Consider the following 23,174-nt stretch of genomic DNA (forward strand, 5'->3'; position numbering starts at 1 on the left):
CCTGGGAACATTGCCAGCACTTGTAATGTAATAATGCTACTCACTTGGGAGCGAAATGAGTTATCACAGGAACTATTTCTATGTAAAAGTATGGCTGGTTTATTTTAGTCCTCACACACCGCATAAAAGGAAAACTCAAACACAGCCTTTGTCTGGCACAAAGTGAAACATAAAGTAAGGCCTCTTTCACCCTTCCGTTTTTTTACGATCAGTCACAATCTGTCAAAATGTTGAAAAGACGGATCCTGTGCAGATTGTAAAAACAGATGCACTAGATCCGTATTTTTCCATGCGATCTGTAGCGATTTCCATGCGATTTTCCGACGTGCACAAAAAATGTTTCTATGTGCGTTGTCTCCGCCCGACGGACAGCGATTTTATGACAGATCTAGTGCACGACGGATGAAACGGAAGGCTATCCGTCACAATCCGTCGCTAATACAAGTCTATGAGAAAAAAATGGATCCAGCAGAAACATTTGCTGGATCCATTTTTTTCACAAAACGACACATTGTGATGGAAAAAGAAAGACAGAAGTGTGAAAGAGGCCTAACAAGTCCATACAATAGTGCGGGTCCACCCGCTTGAGTTAAAGTCCAGCTTCCTAGTCCTTTAGCAAAGGTACACAGGTACACAGCCATGGAGATCTGCAAACCTCCACACACACTGACTCCTGTGAGACAAACAGACCTCATTTTACAATGTGAACCACACCCTGAGGTGGAGATATGGTCATCAGCCGTCTCTCCCAACCTGTCATGGCTTGATTAACCCCTCTTACTACTATGTGTACTAGAGCATTACTCCAGGTATATATCACAGAGGACATGCACCTCTGTCATACAAATCTTCCATCCACTATGCATCCGGCAGCCGCCTTCCAATATATATATATATAAATATATATTAAACTGAAATTTCTAAATTAAGAAGTAAAAGTATATTATGGAAGCAAAAGTAAAAATATGGAATTAAAGTATATTTTGGAAATCACAGAACTGTATTGCTGTATGTAAATAACTACATGATGCTAATAACTATCCAATAATTTTTAGAGCTATTTGCTGCATCCAATGCCAATAGGTAACAGAGGTTCTGCCTTGTAGCCCCCTCTATTTCTGCTGATATTGAAAAAGGTTGGTATTAAATCCACATTTCCTTTAATAGACTAAATAATAAACTATCTACTTTACACACATGGCAACTGGATCATACTTTTGGCATTGGCATCCATACCTTGAACCGTCTGTCATATTTATTGATAGAGTCAGCAAAGTCTATCCGTTCTCGCTTTGCCATGAACTGTCGGAGCTCAGGTTTATCTTCCATACCCAGGTAGTCACCAACAAAGTTGCGATTAATGCTATTTCTACGTCGTTCTTTAAATCCATACAAAATGTTGGAGGCTACAGTAATAAGAAAAGGTAAATGGAAAGGATTTTGTTATTTATTTTACATACAGTGACTTATAATTAGTCATCATTTACTGCTAAAAATGAAGCGAAAGACAAAACATTTATACAATGTATTTCAATACTTCCTTCAATTAAATGGAATAGAGCTGCAATACCAGGCACAAGTTTTAAATGGGGTAGTACGATTTTTTTTTGCTGAAGGCAGGCAGTTTTTCTAATCTGGAACAATGCATTTAATAAATAGGTCTCTCAGACCTGATGGTGGCCCGATTCTAATGCATCGGGTGTTCTAGAATATGTACAGTATGTATATAGCAGCCACATAGTATATAGAACAGGCCACGTAGTATATAGGAGCCATGTAGTACGAGTATATAGCAGACAAATACTACATGGGCTGTGGTATATACTATGTGGCTGCTATATACATACATATTGTAGAATACCCGATGCGTTAATACAGGGCACGCAATATATAACAGTGGCCACTCAGTATATAACACAGCCCAAACAGTATGTAACACAGCCCACGTACTATATAACACAGCCCACGCAGTACATAACAGCCACGCAGTATATAACACAGGCGACGTAGTATATAACACATGTCACGCAGTATATAATACTGGCCACGTAACATATAGCACAGCCCACGCAGTACATAACACAGCCCACATAGTTTCTAACACTGGCCAGGTAGTATATAGCAGCCACGCGGTATATAACACAGCCCACGTAGTATATAGCAGTGTGGGCACCATATCCCTGTTAAAAAAATTATTAAAATAAAAGATAGTTATATACTCACCCGCCGGGATCCAGCGAAGCTCTGGCGACGTGCGCGCGGCTGCCGCCATCTTCCGTTCCCAGGATGCATTGCGAAATTACCCAGATGACTTAGCGGTCTCGCGAGACCGCTAAATCTTCTGGGTAATTTCACAATGCATCTCTGGGAACAGAAGATGGCGGCAGCCGCGCGCGCCTCGGCGGACTACGGAAGGTGAGAATAGCAGGTTTTTTGTTTTTTTATTACTTTTAACATTACATTTATTATTATTATTATTATACATTTTTATAGCGCCATTTATTCCATGGCGCTTTACATGTGAATACGGGGCAAATATAGACAAATACATTAAACATGAGCAGATAACAAGGCACACGAGTACATAAGGAGGGAGGACCCTGCCCGCGAGGGCTCACATCTTTTTACTATTGGTGCTGCACAGGCAGCATCAATAGTAAAATGTTGGGGACACACAGGGTTAATAGCAGCGCTAACAGAGTGCATTACCCGTTCCATAACACGGTCCGTTACCGCTGGCATTAACCCTGTGTGAGCGGTGACTGGAGGGGAGTATGCGGACGCCGGGCACTGACTGCAGGGGAGTAGGGAGGGACTAATCGGACTGTGGCCGTCACTGATTGGTCGTGGCTGCCAAGACAGGCAGCTAGCGAGACCAATTAGCGACGCGGGATTTCCGTTACGGAAGTTGCAGACAGACAGACAGACAGACGGAAGTACCCCTTAGACATTTATATATATAGGTTAGCGCTCCAGCAAGAGAATGAGACAACTCATAAAAGCAGTGTAGTAATAAGTTAACATTATTCTTACAGAGGCGTATCTGGAGGGGTAAACTGGGGCACATGCCCGGATGCAGCCAGCAGGGGGTGCAGTCGAGCCGCCTGATGCGGCGGTCCGAAGTGTCTCCCTCTGGAGGCTGCATTCTGCCGCCCCCAGACAGGGAGTCGACTGTCTTCTGAGCAGTCTGTCAAGCTGACAGCTGGTTCCCAGAACATGCAACGTGCCGGCTCCTAGAGTCCAGTGATCAATTGTACTTGTGGTATTCAGGCGCGAGTACAATTGAAGCTTGGTGGTCAGAGCAATGTCAGCAGCTTGATCAGGTCATGTGATTACGCTACTGACGTCACTTGAATAGCATTGGTGGTAAGTGCTCCACACTGGAGCTGAAGACACCGAAGATTAAATGTAACGGGGAGAAGGGGAAGATTTTCTTTGTGTGGGGGGTATATACTCTGTGACGTGGGCATTTACTGTGTATTTATTTGTGGGTATTTATTGTGTGTGTGGGGGTATAAACTCTGTGTGTGAAGGTATTTACTGTGTGTGGGGGTATATACTCTGAAGGGGTATTTACTGTGTGTGTGAGGGGTATATACTCTGTGAGGGGGGTATTTACTCTGTGTGTGGGTATTTACTGTGTGTGGGGGTTTATACTCCGTGAGGGTATTTACTGTATGGGTGTATATACTTTGTGAGGGGGGTTTTACTGTGTGTGTAGTGTAGTGCTGCGGTAGCACCAATACGCGGTGAAGAGGCAGTGACCCACAAAGTTCAAACACAAAACGCTCCTTTAATGTGTTACTTCACACAGTCCATTTCTCACAATTGCATAGAATTCATGTTTAGTTCACATAAACATTGCACTATATAATACACAGCCTCTTCCAGGTCACAGTCCCTACACACACCGGACTTCTCTTTGCCCAGTTTCCGTGGGGAGACTGCAGGTCGTGACCAAGTCTCTTACACACACAGCTTCATATGTTGCAGACACTACACACGCCAGTCCTCCTCTGACTATTTCCCGTGGGTGTCCTTCACTGCTGTATCAATCTCTTTACTCACACAGCTTTTACTCACAACTCTAAACACGCTGGACCTCCTCTGACCAGTTTCCGTGGGTGACGGCAGCGCTGTGTTAGCTGTGGATGCCAGGCGTCTCAGCTCCCCTGGCTGCTTGGCTCTGTCCTGTGTCACCACACACCGATAAAGCTCTGCAGAGCCTCTTGCTCTGTCCTCCTCCAAACACCAGCCAGACACTGACTCTGAACCTGACACACCCATATCTCTTACTCTTAACAAACAAGTCTGTGGCTTCCTGCCACATGGAAAACCCGGACCAGAAATGAAACGGACTGCAGCAATAACATACTGCAGTCAGTTTCATAACACAAAACCCAGAGCAGGTTTTCCCTAAATCTGTCTTGGACAAACATTATGTCCAAGACTAACCTTATTTATTTTTACATTTAACCTGCATTGCAGTCACCGCTACGCCCATGACTGCCATGCACACCTATGGACTTCCTACATCTCCATGCACAACCTGGGAGAACAAACAGTGACTCCTACCTGTGACATCGGTCACTGCTTCACCATTGCAATCACAGCTACACCTGCAACTGCAATACCCCCTCATGGCCTCACTACGCCTCCATGCGCATTCTGGGGAGCCCAAACAGCGCCCCCTAGCTGTAACAAGAGTCACTGCCTCACAGTAGGTATATACTCTGGGCATTGCGGTATTTACTGTGTGTGTGGGGTATATACTCTGTGAGGGGGGTATTTACTGTGTGTGGGGGTATATACTCTGTGAGAGGGTATTTACTGTGCGTTCGGGGAATATATACTCTGTGATGGAGTATTTACTGTGTGTGGGGGGTATTTACTGTGTGTGGGTATCTACTCTGTGAGGGGGTAATTACTGCGCATGTGTGTGGGGTATATACTCTGAGGGGGTATTTACTGTGTGTGGGGTATTAACTGTATGGGGGATATATACTCTGTGAGGGGGTATTTACTGTGTGTGTGGGGTATTTACTGAGTGTGGGAGTATATACTCTGTGGGGTGGTATACACTCTGTGTGTGAGAGGGCAGATACTCTGTATGGGGGCATATACTCAGTGTGTGGGGTATATACTCTGTGTGTGGGTATTTATGGTATAGAGGTATTTACTGCATGGGGAGATTTAGTGTAACTGGGCTGGGGGAGATTTACTGTCTGTGGGGAGGGGGGTATTTTCTATATAGGGGGTATTTCCTGTGTGGGGGAGACTTAGTGTAACGGGGGTGGGGGTTATGTCCTACGTGGGGTTTATTTCCTGTGTGTGGGATATTTACTGTGTAGGGGCGATTTAGTGTAACAGGGCTTGGGGTGATTTACTGTGTGGGGGAGATTTAATGTAATGGGTTGGGGGGGATTTCCTGTGTGGGGTATTTACTGAGTGGGGGATATTTAGTGTAACAGAGACTGGGGGAGATTTACTGTGTGTGGAGGGGAGATTTAGTGTAATGGGGTTGGGGGTGATGGGGAGATTTACTGTGTATGGTGATATTTACTGTTTGGGTGAGATTTACTGTAATGGGACTGGGGGAGATTTACTGTGTGTGGGGGAGATTTACTGTGTATGGGGGAGATTTAGTGTAACGGGGCTGGGGAAGATTTACTGTGTGGGGTAGTATTTTTCTGTATGGGTGAGATTTAGTGTAACGGGGCTGGGAGTGATTTACTTTGTGGGTGAGATTTACTGTAAAGGGGCTGGGGGACATTTAGTGTAATGGGGAAGATTTGAGGACACAAATTTGGATAACAAAGAGGCACAGTGGGTGCAGACACAGTATGATGAATGGGTGTGGACACAGTATGAGAAGCGAAGATGATGAGATGGGTGCGGACACTATAGGGAGTCAGGGGTATGTGTGAGGAGGCAGTATGGAAAATGAGAGGGTAAATGTACTAGGAGGGAAGGGGAAATGTATCAGGAGACTATTGAGGGGAATAGTGAAAGGAAACAGTGTGGGAGGAGAAAAGTGTGAGTGAGCACAGAATTAAGACTGAGTAGGGTGTGTGTGGGGGGGAGCATGGGAGGACAGTGTAAGGGCAAAGCGAGGAAGGGATAGTCAAGGAGGGGGGAGTGTGATAAGGGGCACAGTATCGAGACTGGGCCCTATAGGGGGATACAGTGTAAAGAGGGGGCCCAATATGGAAAGGAGAGGGCAGTCTGGAGGGCATGTACCATAATAGGGACAGTGTGGGGGTCATATTGTGCAGGGAATATAGTGAGGGGCAGTTATTCAGGGGCTCAGCTTAGGGTAGATATTTTTATTTATTATAATGACACTGCTGTTTTTAAGGGTATCGTGTGGGATGTGCTGCAGAAGACCAGAGAAGATGGAAGTCTGCAGAGATGAGCTGTGGATGTGAAAACTCATCATGGCGCCTGGACTAGATGAAGAAAAGAAAGAGAACTACCCCAGAGACAACATCATCTATCAGGTATATAAACCGATAGATACTCATAAGAGCACCAAATGGGTCCCAATGATACTAGGATCCGCTAAAAGGTATGATCTATAAAGGCAAGATAGTAAGACCTAGAACTAGGTCTCTCCCCTCGGACATTACCGCCTATGCTGGGCTGCATCGGGTAATCACCTTAACTGGATAGCACCAGTCACTCAGTATTATACTGATACTTGGTCCCTCTTAATCCAGTCTGCTGGGGATTCCTGTATGCAGCTTGGAGCATTGACTCCTTTATCTATTTAACCTTAAGCACGGCGATACTATCTCCACTGAGCCATTCTTAGCAATCGCCTACAAAAGAAGAGCTTCTGTTATTTACTACTATTATGATACTGAGCTTTCTTACTTACTGCAAGTAAGCATATACCTAGCTTTTCATACTAAATAGGCTTACATTTGTATTTACCTGGCTGCTACTTTGGGATCCTATGTGCCGCTGTGCCCATTGGGGCATGTATGTTTTTTCTTTTCTCCTTTTATTGTCCCTATCCATTTTGTCATCTTGTTGATAGTGGCAATCTTTTAGCTGTTTTTTCACAGTTTACCTTTTGCTTGTTATTGTCCCACCTACGTACTATTTATATTTAATAAAGTTTATTTTTTGATCTCAAATAACCCCTTTGTATTATTCAGGGTTCCACTACTTATATATATTTTTAACAGCATAGGGTTCACATTTATGCTGTTTAATATTAGTTACATTGGGACCCATTTGGTGCTCTTATGAGTATCTATCGGTTTATATGTTAGGCCTTAGGGACTTTTTTCCGTTTTGGCCACGGAAAATTCTTTTTAGGTTATATCATCTATCAGGTACCTGGGTGTAAATGCTATTTGTGATACTGACTAATTCTCATATTTTTATTTATGTTATGAGCATTAAAGGGGCTGTCCAGGTTTGTGATGCGTCTGCAGCCATTCTATGTGACTGCTGACCTCTGAATACTCACAATGCGCACTGCAGACTGTAAGGATTTTCTGGTGCCAGAGATTTGCATATACAGTGGGGCAAAAAAGTATTTAGTCAGTCAGCAATAGTGCAAGTTCCACCACTTAAAAAGATGAGAGGCGTCTGTAATTTACATCATAGGTAGACCTCAACTATGGGAGACAAACTGAGAAAAAAAAATCCAGAAAATCACATTGTCTGTTTTTTTAACATTTTATTTGCATATTATGGTTGAAAATAAGTATTTGGTCAGAAACAAAATTTCATCTCAATACTTTGTAATATATCCTTTGTTGGCAATGACAGAGGTCAAACGTTTTCTGTAAGTCTTCACAAGGTTGCCACACACTGTTGTTGGTATGTTGGCCCATTCCTCCATGCAGATCTCCTCTAGAGCAGTGATGTTTTTGGCTTTTCGCTTGGCAACACGGACTTTCAACTCCCTCCAAAGGTTTTCTATAGGGTTGAGATCTGGAGACTGGCTAGGCCACTCCAGGACCTTGAAATGCTTCTTACGAAGCCACTCCTTCGTTGCCCTGGCGGTGTGCTTTGGATCATTGTCATGTTGAAAGACCCAGCCACGTTTCTTCTTCAATGCCCTTGCTGATGGAAGGAGGTTTGCACTCAAAATCTCACGATACATGGCCCCATTCATTCTTTCATGTACCCGGATCAGTCATCCTGGCCCCTTTGCAGAGAAACAGCCCCAAAGCATGATGTTTCCACCACCATGCTTTACAGTAGGTATGGTGTTTGATGGATGCAACTCAGTATTCTTTTTCCTCCAAACACGACAAGTTGTGTTTCTACCAAACAGTTCCAGTTTGGTTTCATCAGACCATAGGACATTCTCCCAAAACTCATCTGGATCATCCAAATGCTCTCTAGCAAACTTCAGACGGGCCCGGACATGTACTGGCTTAAGCAGTGGGACACGTCTGGCACTGCAGGATCTGAGTCCATGGTGGCGTAGTGTGTTACTTATGGTAGGCCTTGTTACATTGGTCCCAGCTCTCTGCAGTTCATTCACTAGGTCCCCCCGCGTGGTTCTGGGTTTTTTGCTCACCGTTCTTGTGATCATTCTGACCCCACGGGGTGGGATTTTGTGTGGAGCCCCAGATCGAGGGAGATTATCAGTGGTCTTGTATGTCTTCCATTTTCTAATTATTGCTCCCACTGTTGATTTCTTCACTCCAAGCTGGTTGGCTATTGCAGATTCAGTCTTCCCAGCCTGGTGCAGGGCTACAATTTTGTTTCTGGTGTCCTTTGACAGCTCTTTGGTCTTCACCATAGTGGAGTTTGGAGTCAGACTGTTTGAGGATGTGCACAGGTGTCTTTTTATACTGATAACAAGTTTAAACAGGTGCCATTACTACAGGTAATGTTTGGAGGAAAGAGGAGACTCTTAAAGAAGAAGTTACAGGTCTGTGAGAGCCATAAATCTTGATTGTTTGTTTCTGACCAAATACTTATTTTCCACCATAATATGCAAAAAAAAATGATAAAAAAACAGACAATGTGATTTTCTGGATTTTTTTTCTCAGTTTGTCTCCCATAGTTGAGGTCTACCTATGATGTAAATTACAGACGCCTCTCATCTTTTTAAGTGGTGGAACTTGCACTATTGCTGACTGACTAAATACTTTTTTGCCCCACTGTATGCTGTTGGAGCGCTCTGCAGGGCAGCGGGGTACTTGGTAACGGGTCCGGTCGGCTATCAAAGGGGATGTCACGGTGGCTGTGACCCGGTCCGTGGCCCTGGGCATCCAATTAAAGGGGAAAGGTCTTTAAAGGGAAATTGTGAATAAGTCTGTTGTGACGCCACCTGTGGTGTTCGGTCAATAGTGAGACCGACACTGCATTAAATGGGTCCTCTGGGGGATGTTATCACAGCAATGATGGTAACGCTTCCCACAGGTGAAGCAGGGTCCCCAGAGGTCCTGAAGTTTATGGCGATGATGGTGTAGGCCGGTAAAATTAGTAAAGGACACAAGTTGTAAGTCTTTACCTGGTTTGCTGTAGTTAGCAGGCCACAGTCCAGGGTACCAGGCACAGGTGACGGTGGTCTGGCCGGCTTAGAGGCAATGGGAGAGTCTCCCTCCCAGTTGAGGCCCGTGAGCCTATCCAACTAGCGCTTGATAAAGTGAAGTCCCTGCTGCCTGAAGCTTTCTGCAGAGTCCTCTATTTCCCCTGTCCTGAAACAGATACCTGCATGACGGGCAGCTTGAGCCGTTTTACAGGGACTCTATCATACCCCGGGATCCTTAGGTACTGCTTCGTCTCAGGTGTGGTGCAGGCCAATTACATACAGTTCTCGGCCCTCCGGTTCTGCTCTGTGTCTTAAGAGTCCCACAAAAGCCTTGGGCTCCTGGTACCAGGCACTGCGCTCTGGCTCTGAGGGTGTCCTTCCGCGTTCCCCTCTGAGCCCTTTCTCTCTCCTCTGCTCCTTTCTGCTGTAGCTCCACCACATACAACTCTTCAGGTTCTCTCACTCCTTCCAGAGGCTGCAGCTCCCTCATGGCTGCTAGGCCTCTCCGTCTGCTCTCAATTCCACACTTTCTTCTCCTTACTCTCCCTCCTGGAGACTACTGTCTCTGTCCACTGTCTCTCCCAGACTGCCTAACTCCTCCTCCAGGTCAGGACACGTATAGCTTAGGGAAGATCCCCTGAATCGGGGTCCTGAGCTTCCCCTCCTGGCCTGGATTTGGAATGCGCTGTGTGTGGGTGCCTTACCTGGTGAAAAGAACTCCATTGCCTTTGAGCATGACAGTACCCTCCCTGAAATGAAAGCAACATCACTGCAGCAACCGGTCACCTGGGGTGCTGCACTGTCACCTGCTGACTAGACATGTGTGGCCTCACTCAATGAAAATGAAATGAGTGATGCCAGACAAGTCTAGCCAGAATGTGGCAGAAGTATACAAATCACATACTTGTGAAAGGGAGAATCTTAACAGTGTGCAGTGCACAGTGCAGTGTGAGAATCCAGTCACATAGAGTGACTGCAGACTTTCATCTCAAACCTCGGCAAGCCCTTTAGTTATAAAATGAAGCCCTGCTGCCAATCCTAACTGCCTGTTATATCCTCACAGTCAGGATTCATCTCTGCAGGTTTAAGCAGTCATCACACGGCCACTTCACTCATATGTGATTTTCATACTTACGGTCACGTGACAATGAGCTTTTCTCCGGGTTTTATGTTTTTCACTAAACACTGAATTAGGGAGAGCAGCTCATCGGCACGTGACTAAGTGTGCAAATCCTATATGTGCTTGAGGGGAGGGGGCACCAAACTAAATTTTTGCCCCGGGTGCAAGAAGACCTAGATACACCTTTGTAAGGATTCCGGATGTTTACATGGAGCCTGTTTTGCCCTTGTCCAAAATGGAGTCTGGTACTTCGTCCTGTCCTGGAACTTCCTGTCTGCCCTGCTATTTAAGTCCAGGTCGGGAGATCCTCCTTGCCTGAGTATTTTGCTGCTGTTTGCTTCTGAGCTTCCTCCTGGCTTGCCTCTGGAGTTCCTGCTGCTGCTCATTACTCGGTGCTCCACCTCACCACTTCCAGTTGCCTTCAGTCTTCTAAGCTCCTTCTGGATCCTGGCTGGGGTTACCTGCTGTCCTGACTTCTGAGACTATGTTCTGTTACGGGCTGCTTTGTGGAACTTGAGAGGGACTTCTCAGCCCAATAGGTAAATTTAAGGACCTACTCCCTGTTATTCTCCACCTATGTATTTCTGGACTTCCATAAAAGGTGTCAACTCCCCTATCTGCATAGTTCTGGACTTTCACGTATAAGTGCCCGTCGCACTCTAGTTTGCATACTACTGTTGGACTTCCACGTATGAGTGCCCATCGCTCTCTTGCTGCATACTACTGTTGGACTTCCACGTATAAGTGCGAGTCGCACTCTTGTTTGCATACCACTGCTAGACTTCCACGTATAAGTGCGAGTCGCACTCTTGTTTGCATACCACTGCTAGACTTCCATGTATAAGTGCCGGTCGCACTCTTGCTGCATACCACTGCTAGACTTCCACGTATAAGTGCCGGTCGCACTCTTGCTGCATATTAATGTTGGACTTATTTGAATGAGTGGTCGTGCCTCACTACTAAGTTTGCTGACATTTCTGTTTTGTGCTGTGATTTCATTACAATAGCAGGAAAGTCTCTGCTTGTTTATGTTCTATTTCTTGCTTTGTGAAATACACTTATTTGTCTCAGCTTTGGTCTCAGACGTATCTGAATAAGATCAGACTTTTATCCCACAAAATCAGATTCCATAGTACCCACATAATTGTTACAACCTCTGTACTCTCACCCAGCCCACCTTACTAATAGCTGTAGCATATATAGAGTAGTGTAAGAATTCAGAATTTACCAGGGACATGGGTTATACCTTCCTGTTGCCTTAAACGGGTTGTCCAGTCAAAACTGATACGTCTGCCGTCACTCTCCGTGACTACAGACTTATGAATCTCCCCAGAGTGCGCACTATTCACTGTGGGGATTCGCCAGTCTCAGACCCGGGACCGGAGGGTATGTATGAGTAATACATATCCCCGGGCATAGGGTGCGGCCTCGGTCTCCATACACTTGTATGGAGCAAGGCCGTACCCTCTAGTCAGACATGCCCACTGGCCTCAGCTCTATACAAGTGTATGTAGCAAGGCAACGACCACTGGCCATGAGTATGTATAACTCATATAAAGCATATTTTCCCGAGTCTGAAACTGGTGAATTCCCGAAGCGCATAGTGCGTGTGCTGGGGGGATTCATAAGTCTGCATTTACACATAGTGACTGCAGACTTATCGGTTTTAACCAGACAACCCCTTCAAGGTGCTGTTTAGAGAGTCATTCTGAAACACAGGCAGATTGTGGACATGACCGGCTCTATGTGGTCTTTCACATAGCAGACGAGAGCAGGAGCTGCCTTAAGGTACCATCACACTAGACGATATCGCTAGCGATCCGTGACGTTGCAGCGTCCTGGCTAGCGATATCGTCCAGTGTGACAGGCAGCAGCGATCAGGCCCCTGCTGTGATATCGCTGGTCGGGGAAGAAAGTCCAGAACTTTGTTTCGTCGCTGCCTCTCCCGCTGACATCGCTGAATCGGCGTGTGTGACACCGATTCAGCAATGTCTTCGCTGGTAACCAGGGTAAACATCGGGTTACTAAGCGCAGGGCCGCGCTTAGTAACCCGATGTTTACCCTAGTTACCATCGTTAAAGTAAAAAAAACAACCACTACATACTTACCTACCGCTGTCTGTCCCCGGCGATCTGCTTCTCTGCTCTGACTGTGAGCGCCGGGCAGCCGGAAAGCAGAGCGGTGACGTCACCGCTCTGCTTTCCGGCCGCTGTGCTCACAGCCAGAGCAGAGAAGCACAGCGCCGGGGACAGACAGCGGTAGGTAAGTATGTAGTGATTGTTTTTTTTACTTTAACGATGGTAACTAGGGTAAACATCGGGTTACTAAGCGCGGCCCTGCGCTTAGTAACCCGATGTTTACCCTGGTTACCGGCATCGTTGGTCGCTGGAGAGATGTCTGTGTGACAGCTCTCCAGCGACCAAACAGCGACGCTGCAGCGATCCGGATCGTTGTCGGTATCGCTGCAGCGTCGCTTAGTGTGACGGTACCTTTATTGACATGCCCTTGTCTGGTCTGTAGATCAGACCAGACTATTTCATGCTATTGGTCTGTGTGAAAAAACTTTGGTATGCACAGTAGTTATTATTGGACTGGAAATACGTTCATTTAAACGAGCCTTAACGTAAAGAATAGTCTAATATGCTTTCCTATATACCTAAACTACCGAAAATAAAAAAAACAAACCTTTTTTTATTAGCTTTTTTATGTTACATGTGAAACAAACCTAAAATGTAACATACGTAATGATAAAACCTTGACAATAGTGAAAATCTTGTTTCTAATTTCAGTTTTTACATTGTTACTGTCTCCTACCTTCTTCTCGCATCTGCTCATATTTCCTCTTTGCAATATATTTTCTCCAAGCTTTCTGGATAGTTCTGGCAAAGGAATCAAACTTTCTCTCTCGCATTTCCTCCAATAGGAATAACTGCAGAAATAAAAAGAATCAATACGTTAATAGAAGGAAAGAAAATAAGACTTTAACCTCCTCACCCCAAGTCTGTTTTCACCTTCCTTCATTGCGTCTGTTTGAACCAGTACTGGACACCGAATTCAGCGCTTCCTGCCTGACCCACAGGAATAAAACATAATCTGATATCTTTTCAATTGGACAGTAGGCACACTGAGAAAGGTCTATTGTAGACCGAAACGTTTGTGAACCTTTATTGGTGGATTGCATATTAAATCATTTATTTAATTTCATCTACTGAGTGCCAAGTTTTCTTACGTATCATTGAAGGGGATTAAATCCTACTTGTGCACCATTAAACAATAGTGCCGTGGTAATTTCTATATTGTATTCACCTTCCTGACGAGGCTAACTTACAATTTTGACCAGTGTCACTTTCAGACATAATAACTCTGGAACACTTCAGTTTATTCCTGTGATTCTGAGATAGTTTTTTCATGACACATTGTACTTCATCTTAGTGGTAAATTTTGGTTGATATGATTTTCTTTTATTTATGAAAATAAAGGAAAATTTGCCAAAAAATTAAAACTTTGCAATTTTCAACCTGAATTTTTATGCCCTTAAACCAGATAATTATGCCACACAAAATAGATAATAAATAGCATTTATGACATGTCTAGTTTACATTAGCATCATTTTTGAACATTTTTTTGTTAGAAGGGTTAAAACTTTAGCAGCAATTTCTCATTTTTCCAACAAAATTTACAAAACGTTTTTTTCAGGGATCACATCACATTTGAAGAGACTTTGAGGGGCCTATGTGACAGAAAATAAATACCCAAAAGTGACACTATTTTAAAACCGGCACCTCTCAAAGTCACGTTCAAGAAGATTATTAGTTGCTTCACAGGAATTAAAGCAAAAATGAAAATTTTCATTTTTCCCACAAAAATCTTTTTGCCCCACAGTTTTCATTTTCACAAGGGTAACTGGACAATAAAATTTGTTGTGCAATTTCTCCCGAGTACAACGATACCACATGTGGCGGAAAACTATTGTTTAGGAACACAACAAGGCTCGGAAGTGAAGGAGCACGTTTGACTGTTGGAGCTCAAAATTGTCTGGAATAGATAACGGACACCATGTCGTGCTTGCAGGGCCCCTGATGCGCCTAAACAGTGGAAACCCCCAATAAGTGACCCCATTTTGGAAACTACACTCCTCAAGAAACTTATCTACAGGAGCAGTGAGCATCATGAACCCACAATTGCTTCACAGAATTTTACAACATTGAACCGTTAAAATGAAAAATATATTTTTGTCGCAAAAATGTTGCTTCAGACCCAAAATTTTTCATTTTCACAAGGGTAACAGGAAAAATTTGACCATAGAATTTGTTATGCAATTTCTTGTGAGTATAGTGATACCCCAAATGTGTTGGAAAACAACTGGCTAACACGGATTTTGGAAACTAACTACACCTCTTGAAAAATTAATCTAATCACATTTTTAAGCCTCTGGTGACTTACAGAATTGTATAACATTAGACTGAATAAATGGAAAATTACCAGCTTTACTACTATAATGTTGCTTTGTCCCCAAGTTTTTAATTTTCAAAAGGGAAAATAAGAGAAAATGAATGGTACACTTTGTTATGCAATTTCTTCTAAGTAAACCAATACCTCATATATATAGCCAAAAACTATTTTTGAGGTACAGTGCAAAGCTCAGAAGGGAAGAAGTGTCATATTTGAGTTTAGATTTTGCTGGAATGGTTTGAAGGTGTCATGTCACATAAGCAATAAAGGCCCTTGTTTCTGTCTTTTACAGGGTACCTCTTCAGTATTACTAACACGTCCAGCCTAGAGTATACTATTAAAAATTAACTTTTAATTTAATTAAATCATAGCTTAAAAACACAGCAGAGCTGCAAGAAATCCACACCTAACACCTACTATCAAGATACTACAAACCACAAAAGAGCATTCCCATCCATTCATTAGAATGCTAGCTAACGTATCTGATTAGTGATGCTAAAGGTACCGTCACACTAGACGATATCGCTAGCGATCCGTGACGTTGCAGCGTCCTGGCTAGCGATATCGTCCAGTGTGACAGGCAGCAGCGATCAAGCCCCTGCTGTGCTGTCGCTGGTTGGGGAAGAAAGTCCAGAACTTTATTTGGTCGCTGGACTTCCCGTAGACATCGCTGAATCGGCGTGTGTGACACCGATTCAGCGATGTCTTCGCTGGTAACCAGGGTAAACATCGGGTTACTAAGCGCAGGGCCGCGCTTAGTAACCCGATGTTTACCCTGGTTACCATCGTTAAAGTAAAAAAACAAACGCTACATACTTACCTACCGCTGTCTGTCCTCGGCGCACTGCTTCTCTGGTCTGGCTGTGAGCACATCGGCCGGAAAGCAGAGCGGTGACGTCATCGCTCTGCTTTTCGGCTGCCCGGCGCTCACAGCCAGACCAGAGAAGCAGAGCGCCGAGGACAGACAGCGGTAGGTAAGTATGTAGCGTTTGTTTTTTTACTTTTTAGGATGGTAGCCAGGGTAAACATCGGGTTACTAAGCGCGGCCCTGCGCTTAGTTACCCGATGTTTACCCTGGTTACCGGGGACCTCGGGATCGTTGGTCGCTGGAGAGCGGTCTGTGTGACAGCTCTCCAGCGACCAAACAGCGACGCTGCAGCGATCCGGATCGTTGTCGGTATCGCTGCAGCGTCGCTTAGTGTGACGGTACCTTAAGGCTAAATAAGTAAAGTGTCACAGTGCAATAAAGTTAATGAAAAAGGAAGAAACATTGTGGATCTCATCCAATTAAAGTGCAGACTGTTCTCTGGGTCATGTCCATACGGGTAAAATCATACCTCACTCTGTCTTGTCGTGCTCTCTGCAGTTGCTCCTGCCCTAAGTACCCAAGTAGAGCTATTCTCCCAAAAAAGAGGGTCTGCACTTCAATTGGGTGAGAGCCACAATGTTTCTTCCTTTTTCATTCATTTTATTGCACTGTGACAGTTTACTTATTTCATCCTAGCATCACTAATCAGATAAGTTAGCTAGCATTCTTACAAAAGGATGTGAATGCTTTTTTTGTCGTTTTCAGTATCTTGATAGTAGGTGTTAGGTTTAGATTTGGGCTCTTGCTGCTCTGAGTTCCCGCAAACCGCAGTACTAGTACGGTGGCACGATTGCGCAGCCTCACAGTGAGCACGGCGGCGATCGCGTGCGGGTGTCAGCTGTATGTGACAGCTGACACCCCGCAGCAATGCCCATGATTGGCGCTAGCGCTGATCGTGGGCATTTAACCCCTCTGATGCTGCTGTCAGTAGTGACAGCGACATAGAATGGCATCGCGCAGGGACGGGGGCTCCCTGCGCTCTCCCACCGGAACAACGCGATGTGATCGTGTTGTTCCGATGTTCTGGAAGGAGTCTCCAGATCTAAAATGGTCACAGGGCTCCTTCCGGATCCTGCACTGCCTGTCAGATCGCTGATCTGACACAGTGCTATGCAAAGTGTCAAATCAGCGATCTGATGAAATATAGTGATGTCCTACCCTGGGACAATGTTATAAAGTAAAAAAAAAAAAAATAGAATGTATTTTAAAAAAAAATCCCCCCAAAAAGAAAAAAATAAATAAATAAATATTTTCCAATAAATCCATTTATTTATGTAAATGATAAAAAAACAATAAAAGTACACATATTTGGTATCGCCGTGTCTGTAACGACCCGCTCTATAAAACTATCCCACTAGTTAACCCCTTCAGTGAACACCGCAAAAAAAAACAAAAAAAAAAACGAGGCAAAAAACAATGCTTTATCATCATACTGCCGAACAAAAAGTGCAATAAAATGTGATAAAAAAAGACGGATATAAACATGGTACCGCTGAAAACGTCATCTCGTCCAGCAAAAAAAAAAAGCCGCCATACAGCATCATCTGCAGAAAAATAAAAAGGTTATAGCTCTCAGAATAAAGCGATGCAAAAACAATTATTTTTTATATAAAATAGGTTTTATTGTGTAAAAGAGCCAAAACATAAAAAAATGATATAAATGAGGTATCGCTGTAATTGTACTGACCCGAAGAATAAAGCTGCTTTATCAATTTTACCACACGCGGAACGGTATAAACGCCCGCTAAAAGAAACTCAGGAATTGCTGTTTTTTGTTCATTCTGCCTCCCAAAAATCGGAATAAAATGCGATCAAAAAATGTCATGTGCCAGAAAATGGTACCAGTAAAAACGTCAACTCGTCCTGCAAAAAACAAGACCTCACATGACTCTGTGGGCCAAAATATGGATAAATTATAGCTCTCAAAATGTAGTGATGCAAAAACTATTTTTTGCAATAAAAAGCGTCTTTTAGTGTGTGACGGCTGCAAATCATAAAAATACACCATAAAAAAACTATAAAAGTAAATCAAACCCCCCTTCATCACCCCCTTAGTTAAGGAAAAATAATAAAATTTTAAAAAAATGTATTTATTTCCATTTTCCCATTAGGGTTACGGTTGGGGCTAAAGTTAGGGTTAGGGTTGGGGCTAAAGTTAGGGTTGGGGTTAGGGTTGGGGCTACAGTTAGGGTTAGGGTTGGGGCTAAAGTTAGGGTTAGGGTTGGGGCTAAAGTTAGGGTTAGGGTTGGGGCTAAAGTTAGGGTTAGGGTTGGGGCTAAAGTTAGGGTTTGGATTACATTTACGGTTGGGATTAGGGTTGGGATTAGGGTTAGGGGTGTGGTTAGGGTTATGGTTGGGATTTGGGTTAGGGGTGTGTTTGGATTAGGGTTTGAGTTAGAATTGGGGAGTTTCCACTGTTTAGGCACATCAGGGGCACTCCAAACGCAACATGGCGTCCGATCTCAATTCCAGCCAATTTTGTGTTGAAAAAGTAAAACAGTGCTCCTTCCCTTCCGAGCTCTCCTGTACGCCCAAACAGGGGTTTACCCCAACATATGGGGTATCAGCATAGCCAGGACAAATTGGACAACAAGTTTTGGGGTCCAATTTCTCCTGTTACCCTTGGGAAAATACAAAACCGGGGCTAAAAATATTTTTTTGTGGAAAAAAAAAAAGATTTTTTATATTCATGGCTCTGTGTTATAAACTGTAGTGAAACACTTGGGGGTTCAAAGTTCTCACAACACATCTGGATAAGTTCCTTGGGGATCTAGTTTCCAATATGGGGTCACTTGTGGGGGGTTTCTACTGTTTAGATACATCAATGGGCTCTGCAAATGCAGCGTGACGCCTGCAGACCAATCCATCTAAGTCTGCATTCCAAATGGCGCTCCTTCCCTTCCGAGCTCTGCCGTGCGCCCAAACAGTGGTTTCCCCCAAAATATGGGGTATCAGCATACTCAGGACAAATTGGACAACTTTTAGGGTCCAATTTCTCCTGTTACCCTTGGGAAAATAAAAATTTGGGGGCTAAAATATCATTTTCGTGGAAAAAAATATATTTTTTATTTTCACGGCTCTGTGTTATAAACTTTAGCAAAACACTTGGGGGTTCAAAGTTCTCACAACACATCTAGATAAGTTCCTTGAGGGTCTAGTTTCCAATATGGGGTCACTTGTGGGGGTTTCTACTGTTTAGGTACATCAGGGGCTCTGCAAATGCAACGTGGTGCCTGCAGACCAATCCATCTAAGTCTGCATTCCAAACGGCGCTCCTTCCCTTCCGAGCTCTGCCATAATAAAAATAATAATAATAATCTTTATTTATATAGCGCCAACATATTCCGCAGCGCTTTACAGTTTAACAGTTTCAAACACAAAAGTCATAAGTAACAACGTTAACAATACAATAATTAAAGCAAAATAAGACGACCCTGCTCGTGAGAGCTTACAATCTACAATGAGGTGGGGGAGATACAAAGCACAGGTGTGTATTTACAATGATGTATTTACAATCATGGTCCAGCCATCTTCAGGGGGTGGGGAATAGATGGGGATAGTGAATGGGCTACACACACACAAACATAACTTTGATTAGTGAACGTGATAGGCCGCTCTGAGCAAATGTGTTTTGAGCGAGCGCCTAAAACTATGCAAATTATGGATGGTCCTAATATCTTGGGGTAGAGCATTCCAGAGGATTGGCGCAGCACGGGAGAAGTCTTGAAGTCGGGAGTGGGAGGTACGGATTAGTGCAGAGGTTAATCGAGAGTAATTTGCAGAGCGCAGTGGTCTGTTAGGCTGATAGACAGAAATGAGGGAGGAGATGTAAGGGGGTGCCGCACTGTGGAGGGCTTTGTGGGTGAGAACAAGTACTTTGAATTGTATCCTGTAATGAATGGGTAGCCAGTGTAACGACTGGCGAAGAGCGGACGCGTCCGAGTAACGATTAAGGTACCGTCACACTAGACGATATCGCTAGCGATCCGTGACGTTGCAGCGTCCTCGCTAGCGATATCGTCCAGTGTGACAGGCAGCAGCGATCAGGCCCCTGCTGGGAGATCGCTGGTCGGGGAAGAAAGTCCAGAACTTTATTTCGTCGCTGGACTCCCCGCAGACATCGCTGAATCGGTGTGTGTGACACCGATTCAGCGATGTCTTCACTGGTAACCAGGGTAAACATCGGGTAACTAAGCGCAGGGCCGCGCTTAGTAACCCGATGTTTACCCTGGTTACCAGCGTAAAAAAACAAACAGTACATACTTACATTCAGCTGTCTGTCCCTTGCCGTCTGGTCCCTGCACTGACTGCTGGCCGCAAAGTGAAAGTGAAAGCACAGCACAGCGGTGAGTCACACAGCGGTGACTCACCGCTGTGGCTGTGCTCTGCTTTCACTTTACGGCCAGCAGTCAAGGCAGGAACCAGACGGCAAGGGACAGACAGCTGAATGTAAGTATGTACTGTTTGTTTTTTTACGCTGGTAACCAGGGTAAACATCGGGTTACTAAGCGCGGCCCTGCGCTTAGTTACCCGATGTTTACCCTGGTTACCGGGGACCTCGGGATCGTTGGTCGCTGGAGAGCGGTCTGTGTGACAGCTCTCCAGCGACCAAACAGCGACGCTGCAGCGATCCGGATCGTTGTCGGTATCGCTGCAGCGTCGCTTAGTGTGACGGTACCTTTAGCCAGATGGACGACCCTGGCTGCTGCATTAAGGATGGACTGGAGAGGGGAAAGTCGAGTGAGGGGGAGGCCAATTAATAGAGCGTTACAGTAGTCCAGGCGGGAGTGGATCAGGGCGACAGTGAGGGTTTTAGCTGTCTCCATGGTGAGAAAAGGGCGGATTCTAGAGATGTTCTTTAGGTGTAAGCGGCACGAGCGGGCAAGAGATTGTATATGGGAGGGGAAGGAGAGATCGGAGTCAAACATAACACCCAGACAGCGTGCCTGCTGCCGGGGTGTTATTATGGTGCCACCCACAGAGAGGGAAATGTCAGATTTAGGGAGGTTAGTAGATGGTGGGAGCAGAAGAAGTTCAGTTTTGGAGAGGTTGAGTTTCAGATAGAGAGCGGACATGATGTTGGAGACTGCGGACAGACAGTCAGTGGCGTTCTGTAGTACAGCGGGGGTAAGGTCAGGCGATGACGTATATAGTTGTGTGTCGTCGCCATGCGCCCAAACAGTGGTTGACCCTCATATATGGGGTATCAGCCACTCAGGACAAATTGCACAACAACTTTTGGGGTCTAATTTGTCCTGTTACCCTTGGGAAATTATAAAATTTTGGGCGAAAAGTTCATTTTTGTGAAAAAAATATGATTTTCTTTTACGGCTCTACACTATAAACTTCTGTGGAGCACTTGGGGGTTCAAAGTGCTCACCACACATCTAGATTAGTTCCTTAGGGGGTCTACTTTCCAAAATGGTGTCACTTTTGGGGGTTTCAATTGTTAGGCACATCAGGGGCTCTCCAAACGCAACATGGTGTCCGATCTCAATTCCAGCAAATTTTGCATTGAAAAGTCAAATGGCGCTCCTTCCCTTCCAAGCTCTGCCATGTGCCCAAACAGTGGTTTACCCCCACATATAGGGTATCGGCATACTCAGGACAAATGGTACATCGACTTTTGTGGTCCAATTTCTTTTGTTACACTTGGTAAAATAAAACAAGTTGGATCTGAAGAAAATATTTTTGGAAGAAAAGTTAAATGTTCATTTTTTTTTAAACATTCCAAAAAATTCCTGTGAAGCACCTGAAGGGTTAATAAACTTTTTGAATGTGGTTTTGAGTACCTTGAGGGGTGCAGTTTTAAGAATGGTGTCACTTTTAGGCATTTTCTGTCATATAGACCCCTCAAAGTGACTTCAAGTGTGAGGTGGTTCCTAAAAAAATGGTTTTGCAAATTTTGTTGTAAAAATGAGAAATCGCTGGTCAAATTTTAACCCTTATAATTTCCTAACAAAAAAAGTTATGTTTCCAAAATTGTGCTAATGTAAAGCAGACATGTGGGTAATGTTATTTTTTAACTATTTTGTATGATATGATTCTCTAATTTAAGGGCATAAAAAGTTTGAAAATTGCAAAATTTTTGCCAAATTTCCATTTTTTTCACAAATAAACGCAAGTCAAATCGAAGATATTTTACCACTATCATAAAGTACAATATGTCACGAGAAAACAATCTCAGAATCACCAGGATCCGTTGAAGCGTTTCAGAGTTATGACCTCATAAAGTGACAGTGGTCAGAATTGAAAAAAATGGCCTGATCAGGAAGTTGAAAACAGGCTTCGGGGTGAAGGGGTTAAAAGTTAATTTTTAACAGTATCTTCTAGCTTAGATGTTCCATGTCACATAGGCAGAGCCCCTGAGATGCTAAAACAGCAGAACCCCATTTTATATCTATACCATTGGGTGGTAAAGAAAGAATATTTAATTTTTTATTATTAAAATATTATTTTGGCTTCGAGTTTTTTAATTTTATAAGGAAAAAATGAACCTTTCAATTTGTTGTTAAATTTCTCATGAATGCGCCAATATGTTACATTTAATCAAGTACCACTTTTCAGACAGAGCGGACAGCTCAGAAAAGAGGAAGCGCTGTATTGTAGTGCAGATTTTACTGTTTTTCGGTTTGCGGATTTCAAAACCCACTGGGAGAGCCCCTGAGGTGTAAACAGAAGCCCCCCATAAGTGACCCCATTTTACAAACTACAGCTTTCAATGAATTATTCTAAGGGTACAGTGATCATATTGATACCACCGGTGTGTCACAGAATTTTATGCCAATGGGCTGTGAAGAAAAAATAATTACATTTTTTACAAAATGTTTGCTGCAGCTCCAGATTTAACATTTTAACACAGGTAAATGGATAACAATGGCACCAAAATTTGTCACACAATTTCTGCTGAATGTGGCATTACACCATATGTGTCTGTATAGTACTGCTTAGCCACATGGCAGGAATCAGGAGGAGCGCTATTTGATTCTTAGATAACAATTGATTGTAAAATAGTTTAAGGACTCTGTGAAGATCTGAGGTTGTGTCAAGATCCCAACCCAGGGCTGGAAATCAACCCCACCGGTCAGAGAGACGCGGTTCCCATGCTGTCAGTTGTGACTGGAGATATAAAGTTTACCTCCGGTCACTGGCATCAGCTGATGGGACTACAGCTCCCATCATCGAAGCCTGCTGCCTCTAATAACAGCGAGAGCAGGAGTGACTGA

The 23,174-nt window shown here is 44.1% G+C and overlaps 1 protein-coding gene across 1 annotated transcript in view; it reads right to left on the minus strand.

Moving 5' to 3' along the window:
• Positions 1–23,174, minus strand: part of MYO1F (myosin IF) — a 363,040-nt gene that overhangs the window by 92,499 nt on the left and 247,367 nt on the right. The window contains exons 20-21 of the mRNA XM_069741645.1: positions 13,443–13,557; positions 1,237–1,406 (exon numbers count right to left, since the gene is read on the minus strand). Of these exons, the coding sequence (XP_069597746.1) occupies positions 1,237–1,406; positions 13,443–13,557 (285 nt within the window). The remainder of the gene's footprint in view (positions 1–1,236; positions 1,407–13,442; positions 13,558–23,174) is intronic.

The sequence above is a fragment of the Ranitomeya imitator genome, chromosome 1, assembly GCF_032444005.1.
Source record: "Ranitomeya imitator isolate aRanImi1 chromosome 1, aRanImi1.pri, whole genome shotgun sequence".
NCBI classification, from domain to species: domain Eukaryota; kingdom Metazoa; phylum Chordata; class Amphibia; order Anura; family Dendrobatidae; genus Ranitomeya; species Ranitomeya imitator.